This window comes from Drosophila eugracilis, unplaced genomic scaffold (assembly GCF_018153835.1).
Source record: "Drosophila eugracilis isolate 14026-0451.02 unplaced genomic scaffold, ASM1815383v1 contig_1897, whole genome shotgun sequence".
NCBI classification, from domain to species: Eukaryota; Metazoa; Arthropoda; class Insecta; order Diptera; family Drosophilidae; genus Drosophila; species Drosophila eugracilis.
The window spans coordinates 1,216,614-1,229,040 of NW_024572751.1; the positions used below are offsets into that span (position 1 = coordinate 1,216,614).

General features: G+C 43.3%; 2 protein-coding genes across 2 annotated transcripts; both read right to left on the reverse strand.

Moving 5' to 3' along the window:
• Positions 1 to 1,010: 1,010 nt before the first annotated feature.
• LOC108115402 (alpha-tocopherol transfer protein-like) lies at positions 1,011 to 4,569 on the reverse strand. The gene is made up of 3 exons (XM_017226841.1): positions 4,464 to 4,569; positions 1,927 to 2,231; positions 1,011 to 1,848 (listed from the first exon to the last, which is right to left on the reverse strand). Exons 2-3 carry the CDS (start codon positions 2,229 to 2,231, stop codon positions 1,227 to 1,229), a joined length of 927 nt encoding a protein of 308 aa, XP_017082330.1. The 5' UTR covers positions 4,464 to 4,569; the 3' UTR covers positions 1,011 to 1,226.
• Positions 4,570 to 7,706: 3,137 nt separating this feature from the next.
• On the reverse strand, positions 7,707 to 11,269 carry LOC108115363 (odorant receptor coreceptor). Its single transcript, XM_017226790.2, has 7 exons — positions 11,095 to 11,269; positions 10,258 to 10,566; positions 9,516 to 10,030; positions 9,150 to 9,375; positions 8,437 to 8,641; positions 8,157 to 8,312; positions 7,707 to 8,077 (listed from the first exon to the last, which is right to left on the reverse strand). The coding sequence occupies exons 2-7, from the start codon at positions 10,563 to 10,565 to the stop codon at positions 8,027 to 8,029; spliced, it is 1,461 nt and encodes a 486-aa protein (XP_017082279.1). The 5' UTR covers position 10,566; positions 11,095 to 11,269; the 3' UTR covers positions 7,707 to 8,026.
• Positions 11,270 to 12,427: the final 1,158 nt, after the last annotated feature.

Sequence of the window (12,427 nt, forward strand, 5' to 3'; positions counted from 1 at the left end):
ACCGAATTGAAGTGAATTGGGCTTTAGTGGCTTCACCGATTTTGACCAAAAAACTATTACTTCGAAGTTCACCAACGGAAATCTGCTGTTAGTTTTGCGAAGTTTGGCAACTGGGCTGTACAAATAAATCATAACGCCACTTGACCGCCCATCCATTCAGACGGGTGCTTTACAATTCCTTGGCTGGCGGGCCATCAATTCCAAATAAACCCTGCCGTCGAGAGAGGGAAAGCGCTTTACATTGAAACACAGTTGACCATGTCCGAGGAGTCGTGACTGCGATATGTTGGCAGCACTTGATTTCGTACGCCGAAATGCGCACACAACAATGGACGGAACCAATATGTCGAAGGAACAAGTCAGCCGGGAGGAATCCGGCTGGAGGTTCCTCCATCCGCCCACTGGAGTGCGACAAGTTTCCCTTTCCGTTGATCAATGTGCATGTTGCACAAAGTGGCGACATGCGACGAGTGAAATATGTGGCCATGTGCATGCTGGGTGCACTGTGGCAGATGCAATCAAGCATCGGCCACTCACTGCTCCGCCTCTTCATCCTCCAGCCTTGGTCATTATTTTAATGGGGCGTTCGTGGAGAAATGTTTTTGTCCTTTGGCATCCATTCTCTGCCAACTTTATTGCATGTTCAAAAGAGCGAGGACATTTACCCTGATTAATTTATTCTTTAATTTGATGCGTTCTCGTTTCTATTGTAGTCTATGTGAGGTATAAAATATATATTAAATTTGAATCGAAAATATATTAGAATAATATCTACCTATTTACTAAATCACCTTTTAGAAACTTTCTTAGAAGTTGTCGTAAAACTCGAAAGACTCGTCTGCCTTGATGGCGGTGATTTTTATAGCCTTTTTCTGGATGATAACTGCAGTTGACCAAATTTATGTTATTTCTTTGAAGGAATTTTGCTATGGCATAAAGGGAAGTGTTGCCAAGAGCATTTCAAGTTGTATTAAAAGAGAAACGTTGCCACCAAGTAAAACCACATTGAATTTATTTATTCATTCCTTAATATGATGCTGGTTCTTTATTATCGTAATTACTGCAATGTACTGGTGATATAAAGATGGATTAACAATGGTATCTGGCGAAAGAATGAAGCTATTAAGCAAGAGTCATGCACACGAGCTTGGACTAATCAAATGAGCGGCTAATATAAACGGTTAGACAAGCTGGGACGAGGTCGCAGGACCTGGATTCTTTGGGCCCTAGTCGATGTTCAGCTGGCGGAAGGTTCCCTCCATGCCGAACAGATCGTCGCTGGTCTTGGGGGCGCCGGGACGCAGGGACTCATTGGCCTTCTTATCCTCCTGGTCCTTGAACCACTGGGTGTTGTCGACCAGCTTTTGCTTCCACCACTGGTTCATCTCCACCACGTTGCCGGCCTTGCCGCCGTACTCGTTGGGCAGGAGGTCGCGGGGCACCACCTTGTAGAGGCTCTCCAGGTCGTTGTGGAAGGAGATGCGGCTGCGGATCTTCTCCTTCACGAAGGGCTTCACAAAGTTGAAGATGGTGTCCACCAGTGGGGAGATGTTGAACACGTGCACCTCCTTCACCTTAACGGGATAGGCCTCCTGAACGGCGATCAGGAACTTTTTCACTACGGTGGGCGAGAATTTGGCAAAGTGGCTAGCGCTGGCCAACGACGCGTCTATGATGAAGATGTCCCCCGCAATGCCGACGCTCTCCTCCGCAAGGCGGACGTCCCCAATCATCAGGGCAACCTTCATGGCGTCTAGAATGTGATGGGGCTGAAAGTCGACATCGATACCCCGGACGAATGTAATGCGGCGTCCGTTAGGCGTGATTCCTGGGAGAGTTGGGCAGTGCCTGTCGGAAAATATGGAATATACGCGAAATATTGAATATTAAATAATATTGCATAGAAGAATAAACTCAGGTACTTACACATAGTCGAGAACGATGCTGAGTTCCTCGCGATTAATATCCCGGTTGGAGAAGAACTCCGGCACAGCGTTGCGCATGGTGTAGTACATATCCAGCTTCTTCTTCACCTTCTCCAGACTGAACTTGCAACCTCGCAGGAAGGTCGTGAGGCGCATGTCGTCCATGTCTTTGGGCAGATGGGGCTGGGTCTCCAGCCACTCGCGGATCAGCTTGATGTCGCGGTCAATGTCTGCTGGATCCTCCGGCTCACGGAGCTCATCGCGGATGCTCACGCGCTGTTCGGGTGTGGGGTGTAGCAACATCATCTGGGAAGAGCAGGTAGATCAGAAGGTCATTAGATTACAATAATTTAGCCCCTATTAAGTGCTCTCAAAATATAAATTAAATTTTAGGAATATTTAAAAATAGATAAATCTCTCAAAGGCCTTACAGAGGTCTATTAACTTTGTGTGACCTTTCCTTGAGTCATGCCCAATGCCTTGCAATAATTATAAAAATAGCTAAGTAAAACAATGAAATTGCAACCCCCTATTCTTCGCCGGCTATTTCGACACACTTTTTAATACGCAATTCAAAAAAATCAGATATTTTTGACATTTTAATTGCGCGCTTTCAAAACGTCGCTCGATCGTAGGTCTTGTGGTCACACGTCACTGCCTGGATTCATTAGCATGGGCTGTGTCCAAATATGCAGTAACTTGGCCCACCTCCTCCCTCAAGCAGATGTGTACTTAGCACCGAGAAAAGGGGCTGGGAGCTTGCGTAAGGGCCAAAAAACAAATCAGCTGACATCGACCTCAAAACCTGTCTATGGCCCTTCTGATACGAGTCTTCACTTTTGGGCGATCAGCCATCTGCCCTGCCTGATAAGGAGACATACTATATATAATTGTACAAATAAGTAATGATAATGACAGTTAATGCAAATGGAGGAAAGTGACTTGGAGATAGTCATGCTTGGCGGTTAATACAATAAATGGTTATACAGTATATTTTGGCTTAAACGCTCGCTGCTTTGTTTGCGCTCATTGGGGCGTACTTGTGGCTTGGCTTTTTATAGCTCTTGTTTGTTTACTTTTGTTTTCAAATCCTACTAAGTGATGCGTAAATTGTCTTTCCTCTTGTCGTGGGGATGATTGATTATATTGGCCAAAGATAATGCAGGATTGGATTGGGCAACAGAAAAGTCGACTGCAACAAATGGGCTATTTTGAATCGAAATTTGCAACACCGCAGATGCGGAGCTCATTGAGGTCAAGCTCTCGAAATGCGCGAGAGTCTGATGGGGATTTGATACTCGTATAGCCAGCATGTGCATGTGCTGCACATGCCACAACTAGCTTCGAATGCAACCACAGCGGCTGCTGCAGTTGCAACCTGCAACCTGTTAGAATTGCAATTACCGCCGGTGGGTTGGAGGAGGCTCGGCCACACACTCAAATTGCTGTGTGTGCTCACTCCCGTGTTTTTTTTTTGTTGCGCTAATGGCCGCTGCGGCTATTGCAAATTTTTCTTCTTGCCTGCACCTCTATTGCAAATATTGCGAAAATCTTCAGCAAAACAAAACAGCGATTCGAAAATCAAGCGGACAAGACTCGTGAAAAATGGCCAGAAAACGGGTTTTATTAACTTATTTTTCGGGTTTTTAGCTGTTTGGCTCCAGTTAAAGTGCTTTCGGTTTCTGTCTCTCCCGGCCTTTGTCTTCTGCCCCTCGTCTCACTTGCCCTGTTCCGCATCAGACCAGTCGGTGTCATTACAATAATTCTGTTTGTCTATTTATTTTGTAATGATATTTCTTGAGAGTTTCAGCAACGAGTTCGGGTAGCATTTAAGTGGTTTAGGAAATGGCTTGTAAGGCAGAGGCTTACAGGAAAGCCATCACCGTGTCCAATGGAAATGGTACTGACTGCTTATACATTTAGAGCTATTACGACGTTTCAAGTGCAAAGTCAAAGAAAATTGTTCTGATCTTTTGACTTAAGTAATATGTATAACTTTTTATGATAGTCTAGTTGTTTGCTCGGAAGTGGGATCTGTTTTTTTAAAATAGTATTCTGATATATCTTATACGATTTAAGCTAATGTTTTATCAACTCCTTTGTTGTTAAATTATAGTTAAATCAATTACCGTAAAAACCTACTACCTTTACGGTAAGAACCTTTCTACATTCCGTAAAATCGTTCAATGAACTTTGTTCTTTAAAGTATACTCCTATAAATTCCAATAAATATTTTTTGAATTTTTTCTGTTACTTTAGCATCCCAACGACAATTGTTGGCCCACATAAATCGCCTTGTTCATTATTCGCTGTCATTCAAATTGAGTTATTCGCACAATATCAAGTCGAGTTATTGTTCCCTTGACAATTTATTGCTCTTCGTCGAATGGATCACGAAAATCCTCGACTTCTTTTGTCTTTCTGGAATGCAGCACATGATTTGCACACTTTATCGCGAATATTTCGGGGCACTAATTTAAATTCCAGGCATTGTCCTATGTCAAGAGCCCAAAGAATTGTGGGTTGGGGATGGCTCACCTTGGTTAGAATGAGATGGTTAGTTGGTCAGAGGTAATCCTTTAGGTGATATATCCAACGGATAACGCGGCGTATGATGAATAGCACACAACCGAAGCGCTCAAGACGTTAACAGAAACTGAATGTCTGCAAACACGTTTCGCGGCACTTAAATACTCGCCGACTCCGAAACCGAGAAGATCCGAAGACTGCCGATCGGTCTTCGGTCCGCGCGATGAAAGAAAACCGAAAGCCGTAAAACAGATCATGCCATGAAAATCGGTCAAAGAGAAAAATGCACGCGCCGGCTCCTCGGAAGGGGAGGAGCGGAAAGGAAGTCGGCGGCTGGCCATTTGCGCAAGATGGGTTCAATGAGCGGCGCGGTCTCTCCACGCTCCACTGCCGATCGTCCAGCTGTAGCTGCTCCCGACAGGCATTACCAGACACCATGCCCAAAAATAGTCACTTGAGTAGTTATTAAGTGATTAGAAGAAGTTCGTTTCCTAAGTCTTTTGTTCAGCCCCATTTCAACACCCCCTAAAAGAATCCAAAAAAAGGTCGTCAGTCAAATTCAATAGCTAAGTCTTTTGATCTGCAATGGCCAGGTGAAAAGCTGATTGCCCCACGCCCCCCAAAAAGCATCAGTCACACATCGAAGTGCGTGCCAAAAGTTAGTTAGTTATTAACTTTCGAACGGTCGTGTGTGTGGGCCAATCTATCGGCTCGGGATTGCATTAGTCGCTGCTTTGCTGAAATGATTTCTGTCATAATTGTTTCTTTATACTTTTTCGACATTTCACAATTAAGCAATTTAGTGCACATGGAATTGGCGTTGGATTCGCGTCGTGCCTCTTACTAAGCAGCCGCGAGTCGTTGAACTTGCCGGCCGTTTCCTCATTTTCATTTAAATGAAAATGAACATTTTCCATAAGTTTGTCTTGGTCTGCGTTGCGTTTTGCTCGTGCTGCTTTTATTTTCCTTTTGCCTATTTTGTGGGTTTTTATTGTTCCAGCTAGCTGATTGCTAGCAATTATAGTCGCCTGTTTGGGGAAAAGGGGCTTCCGGGGGGCGGAGGATTCCGACTTTGACTTTGCATGCATTGAACTTGGCTTGCCCTTTTCCCAAAGCAAACAATGCGAGACGCGGCCAATGTGGCAATAAACATTGAACCGAATGCAAAAAAACGGGCCTATCTGTATCTGTGCCTGTAAAAGAAAATGTGAGACATCGATATCGACGAGCTCGGGCGATTCCCACGAATTATTGTAATCGTCACACCCTTTAGGCGTTATAGCATATTGACTCTGTTTGGGCCAGAATGATAGAGGTAAACAAATATTTTTAAGAAAATTAATAGATGCATAAATATTAAGAAGGTTTTCAAAAGTTCTTAAAAGGCCAAACCCTACCTCATACAGTCGATCGATGTATATTTGTCAGTGCCTGTACATGTACAGCTAAGTTCAAAGATATATTATTGCCAGGTAATATTTGCTTTACTTTCTGAACTCAAAAATGTTAATATATAGACTTTGAGTTGTTGTCAAGAGATCTTTCAAGTTACTCGACTTCAATCGATGCGAGGTAATTTGGTTATTAGGTCTTTACTTTTTATTTTACTTTCATTCTCCCTTAAAAAATATTCTCAGTTTAGAGCAGAGCTTAGTGTTTTAACCAACTTTGGTTATTACAAATAATCAAATATTATTAAGAGTTTCCTTTTTTAATGATGTTAATATAAACTTAAACTAACATATATGGTATTAAGCACGAAATAAATGAAGTAGCATACTCTATGGAAAAGCTGTTCAGAATCAGAAATGTTGAATAGAAACGCCCATAAGGAGGATAAAATAAAGAGTAGAGAAACCTGAGCTTGTAAGTATCAACGCTCGATATCAGGAAAATCCTTAAGCAACAATACAAAATCAATTTATATTTTAAACTTCTTCTTATGTAACAAAACCTCTTTGAAGAATTGATTGCTGATTAATTAAAGATATTTCCCTGAACACCTCAATTTCTCCATTACCCATTGACACCAAGAAATGGAATTTGCTACTATAGTGTAGAATTATGTAAGCCAAACAGGTAATGTGCTTAGGACTCAATAAAAATGACATTAACAATGACGGTAGTTAAAAATGTATGGTATGCTGGCATGTTAATGACTCCATTCGTGTAGCGTTATTTTAAAAACCCGAAAAGAAATCGCACGGCGATTGACAAATGAGGCTGAAAAATTCGCATAAACGACAAAAACGGAGAGAAGAACAGGAAGATGTTGCTGCCCTCCGTGGCCCCCAAAAGTAAAACAAGACACGAAAGAAAGAAAACTAATTAAACCATAGACTTATAAATTAAGTAGTTTCAGCAGACGCTGTTGTTGCACTTCCACAGCCGAGAAACTTTCATTGGCAGACGAAAGTGTGCGCAATAAAGAAATTAACAGTAAGAAGGGGTTTTTGGGCAGCCAGCAGATACTTCTACGCTCCACCTCATCTTGCCTCACCTGGCTCACACTCTTGGCGCAATTTTAGTTATAGTCGCTTTTCGTTCGCTTTTCGTTTTGTTTTATGAAAGCTGCAAGAAATAAAAACTTCGGCCGAATGTACAGAGCGTGGCCGCATTAAAAGTTCGCGTTGTAGAGCGTTTTCTTGTTGTTGCTTCAATTTCAACTCGCAAGTCGCAGTGGAGTCAGTCAGCCCAGTTGGGCAATTTGGAAAACCATAAAGTGCGCTTTCAAAACGGCAAATATATAAAAATATTATAGGAGCACAGCAGAGGTAAATAGAGCTAGGCATGTGGAGATCCACACTCGAGAGTGTGATTCCGAATTACACTTTTGCCACATTTAATTGTTGGCTGCAACTGCGGACTGCCGCTTGTTTACAGTTTCTACTGTTGCGCCAGCAGTTGCCGAAAAAACGTAGCAAAATGAATACAGCTCACCAGATTGGACTTTATAATTCAAATTAAATTAGGTTCGTTTCGCACATCTGCCGAGAAAAGCTGTGAGCATGCAAGTCAGTGATGCGTTTAACTCGGCGTCTAGCCCATTAAATTCCACACTTATCATGTGAACAGCCCCGCTGATTAATAAATGAAAACTAATTGATGGATTATCATTAGCTGCCTACTTGATTTTAAACGACTCAACAGCATACTTTTAAATTTCAAGTGATTTCTAACCGAAAAGCAGTGAGGAATCAAACTTATTTGGAAATCTCCTACTTAATCCCCTCTACCCCATAAGTTCCTGCATTTTCACTACACATTTATTCAGTTTGCATCTTGGGTTTACATTGAAAGCTCTACACGTGTACAAAATCGATAAATATTTGCAGGCTTCTAGTTGCCCCAGTATGTTTCCATGATGGCCCAAGGGGCTCGCTCGCTCGTCGCTGGTATAAAATATATAATTTGCGTTATAATTGCTCTATAATATTGCTGATTGCACAGTGGCGGGGGCGGTGGATGGGCACTGTGGCTGGGCGACTGGGACTGTTGTTGGATGGGTTTAGCACGGTGGCTCCTTGGCATTCGCTTTCCTGGCACAAAAAATCCGTCAGCTCCTTGGCAGCTCACTTGAGCTGCACCAGCACCATGAAGTAGGTGACAACTGCACCGAGAACCTGCGAAGCGGAAAAACGGGGAAAGTTCGAGCGTGTTTAGCTTTATTTTCCCATCATCAATAAATCAAATGCAACGCACCGAGGCAAACAAATCCAGGGAAACGGTGAAGAACTTGGCCCCCGATATGCTCATGGCCTTCTGGCACTGCTGGCACACGATCTGGACGAAGGTTTTGGCCTCCTCGGAGCCATCGTACCAGTGGCACGAGTAGGCGGCCTCCATGACTGATGAACTCTGGGAAATTAAAATGTTATAGGTTCTGTAGTAGTGAACGATTTTTTAAAAATAAACTGAAAGTATATATATAGGTGAATTGTGGCTTAAAGTTTTTGATTTCTGATAGCCCATCTTAACTCACCTCCTCAATCAATCGATTGCCAAAGATGCAGAAGTGAAACACCTGGGCCAAGGCGTATCCCAGGTATCCGACGACTGTGAAGGCGTAGACGTTCACTCCGTTGATTTTGGTGGCCTGGTAGGCCAAGAGGGTCAGCTTGATGGTCGAGGTCAGCATGTGCAGCAGGAGGGCAGCTCCGTAGGTATCGCCGATGGCAGCCACCAAGCTGCAGGGAAAGGCGAACGGAAAAGGAAAGGACGAGAACAAGTCAATATTTTGATCAACAACGGCACACACAAATAGCCAAGCCAACTGCCGGACAGGACAAACAAGGCCATCACTCTAGGGGCCCGAGCAATGATTGCAATTGAGGAAATAATCAACTTAATCAAACAAGCTGCAGGGATCTGTCGAGCTCCTAATAAATGAAAACAATTGTTCTGAGAGCTGGACTCAAACTTTGATGGAATGTTTAATGTTTGGAAAGCTTAGAAAGATTAAAAATAAATTCCGAATATTTATACTTTTTATGGGTAAATTCGTTTGAATTTATTGAAGTGTTTTTTGCATTCTCTGCAACTTTCATGCAATTAGATTTTAGTGGCCTTTTCAGGCATGAGCTGTACCGCACATGCAATCATGGCTCCCCTCTCACTGCGGCCCACCACTCATCCTTACAGTGGCCAGAGCCCTCTTCAAATTGCTGGTCAAATTTGGCAAGGATTTAAACTCACCGCACAACGTGCTTGTGCCGCTCCACCCAGTACTTGATGGCACTGCGCACCATCATCTCCTGTTTTTTGGTCAGGCCATTTGGATTAGCCCCGTTCACCAGCCCGTTGCCACCGCCCCCGTTCCCGCCGAACGACTGCAGCGTCGAGGGTGCTCGAAACTGGGCACCCCAATCCGCTTTCGAGCTGTATACGCCCGACATGTCCATGTCGGTGGTGGGATCCTTTTCTGTAATTAAAATACACTCCGTCATCGTGTTTCTCAAATGGATTATCGTTTCAGTAAGCATTTAAGTTCATTAGAAATACTTGAAATTAAAAAAGAAAATAAGAAAACGGGAACTACTTTATAAATAAGGTAAAATTTGCCTTCGTTGTGGATGAGCTCCGACTTTGAGTTGGCCGATAAAGACCTGAAAAGAGCCGCTGAGTTTGGCCTGTACGTGTCCAGTGTGGCAGACAGCTCCATCAGAGGCTTCATGATTCCCTTCAAGTGCTGCAGCTGCTCGCAGGCAAAGATCAGCCAGGAGCAGAACATCACGTCGCACAGATTAGAGTGGACCATCGAGAAGAGGACGTAGTAGATCTGAAAGGCGAAGCTGATCATGTAGAACAGGCCATGACTGGCGTTCCACGGGTAGAAAGACTTGATCGGCAGCCGAGGTATCTCTACAGGAATGCTGGAGTTTGTCTCGTGGTCCACCACCATCTTGACGCTGTCGCCGAAGAAGGTGATCGTGGTCCAGGCGGTGGCCGAGAGCACTGTGGTCAGCATCACCAGGAAGAACAGTTTCCTCATCTTGGCCAGAGCGATCGAATGGTAACGGGCATCCGATTCGGCAAACAGAGGATGCGTGTTCACCTGGTTCCAGATATTCAAGGTTCTGTGTAGAGTAAAAAGAGTAGATCAATCTGTCTGTTAACATCTTAAGAATATCTTTATAATTAACCTTTATCAGATTCCAATTAAATTTACATTGGGTGGATTTAATACTACAAGGTTGTCTAGATATTAACTATTAGTTCTTATATTAGAGATTCTCTTTTTTAAACTATATCATTTAGCATCTCATTTTAAATACATTTCATTGGTTTTCCATTTTAAGCTCACCTGTAGAAGTTCTTCTGGTTGACAGCTAAGTAGATGAACTTTGTGATGCAGTGGGTGAAGAAGAGGGTGGTAATCGTGTTGCCCGACAGCTCGTTGACCTCCTCGGCGTTTAAAGCCATGTTGACCAGGATGAAGGCGAACTGCAGCAGCAGGAACACAAGGTGCACGGAGGAGTACACCTTCTTCATGAACGCACTGCCGCCGGTGAAGTTGTGCATGAACAGGCCGGAGTACTTCATCGCCCGTATATTGGGCATCAGGTCGGCCACCAGGCCCGTATATTTGCTGGGCTGCATCGAGGTTGTCATTCTGTGGATCGGCGAAAAATTGCACGGCAAAATTAATTGGGTTTCGCCAATATAATTAGCAATTATGGCCAATGGATAATTTCAGAGCGAAATCTTTTCCATATTCCGTCTGTGTGATTTGGCCTTGGCTTGTGGGCCTCCCAAAGAGGAAATCCCCTCCGAAAATTAATCGATTGCACATGTTTTATTCATACTTGCATAACGTATAATGCGGCAATTTAATCGTCTGTGTAGTTAGTGCCCACTTAGCTTTAAGCCAAAATTAAATATTTAGCTGGTCTTCTCTTGAATTGACATCAAAGAGCGACATTCTGAGATTAGATGCAATTGCTTTGAGTATTTGCTTGTTCATAGTTTAATAGCTTATTCCACTCAATTCCTCCAAAGAAAGGAAATTGGAATGAAAATATGATTTTAGATTTAAAAAAACTCTTTCGAGACAAATCGTTGGTTTATTTTACTGTGAAATTTTTGCTTTAACATTTTGATTCTTTTATTCAAATGTAATTTTCAGAAACCAGAAGTTTACCTTGCTATTTAACCTTAAATAAGACAAACGTAAATTTGATCCTTGAACGTTTGAGAGCTGAGTGCAAATTAATGCACTTCTAGGCAAACATTTCACTCACTAAAACTACACCGAAATGTTTTAAGTTTTAAAGATGGTTTCAGAAACCAGGACAAAGTTAACCTGCCAGCAGGGCGTTGTCGACGTTAATGAAATGTGAAATCTGGAAGGTTAACAAGCTCTGCCCGCCAAGTGATGGCTCCTCCTGGCTCTGCCAGCTAGGTGGTGGCTTTGGCTGTACATAAGGACGTGTTCTTTGAGGGCAGCGTTCCCACGACGACAACAAGGCCACTTTCAATCAGAGCCCTGAAACTTTCACTCCGACCCACACATGTTAATGAAAATATATGGGTCGTGGGCCCTAAACCCGCCGTGAAGTACTTAAAAATTCAACTTTTTAGCCACGTCCGTCCATGTGATGGGTGCGTGGCAGACGCCGAATTCCCACAATTAAATCGAACGCCCACGAACTTGCCGACCGCCACTGCCGCCGTCTTCAGGTCTAGGACTCAGGTTAGGGTCCTGTCCCTGTCCATGGGGCGTATGCGCAATGGGCTATGGAAGTGGGATATGGAAATACGCTCCTCTGACTCCTCTTGCGTAGCATCTGCGGTCTCCGAACTTATGCAAATTTTAAAAGCATCGATTATTTTATTATGCCTGTTTGTATTTGTTGGCCTTAAGTGCCACCCAACCGCTGCCCCGGAGTCTTCCCCGAATCGCTGACCCAAAAAATAACAGATACGAGTATACCCATTTGCATGGGAATGTGTGTGTGTGATGGATAGTTGGTCTTTGTTCATTTTTCCGTTCTCGGTTCGAAAGCACCAAGGCTCAATGGGCGCAGAAAGCAAAATCGAACAGGATATCCTCCGAAGTGAGCCAGAAGGAGTCCTAAGTTGAGCTGCGTTGCTTGCAAGCATGAATTTAACCATTTTAGTAACACATTCATATAAATGATAATCTTTCTATATTACTTTCTATGTTACTTTACAACATTATAATATCATATTAAGAGAACTGTAAAATAATGTCTGAATGGAACTGTGAAGCGGCTTAAACGGAAACATGACAGCAGAAAACACAACAAGCACAGGACACATGCTTCCAATCAAGTTAGTTTAAATGAGTTTTTAGCAATATTAAAATGTAATCAACGTGCCAGGGACACAAAGCAGTTACTAATACGATTACAGTTACTGAGGCACATTGGTAACTATGTGCCGGAATGCAAATGTGGAAGGGATTGGACTCCACCGAGTAGCTGGCTGGCGCGGCTCAGATGGCTTAAAAC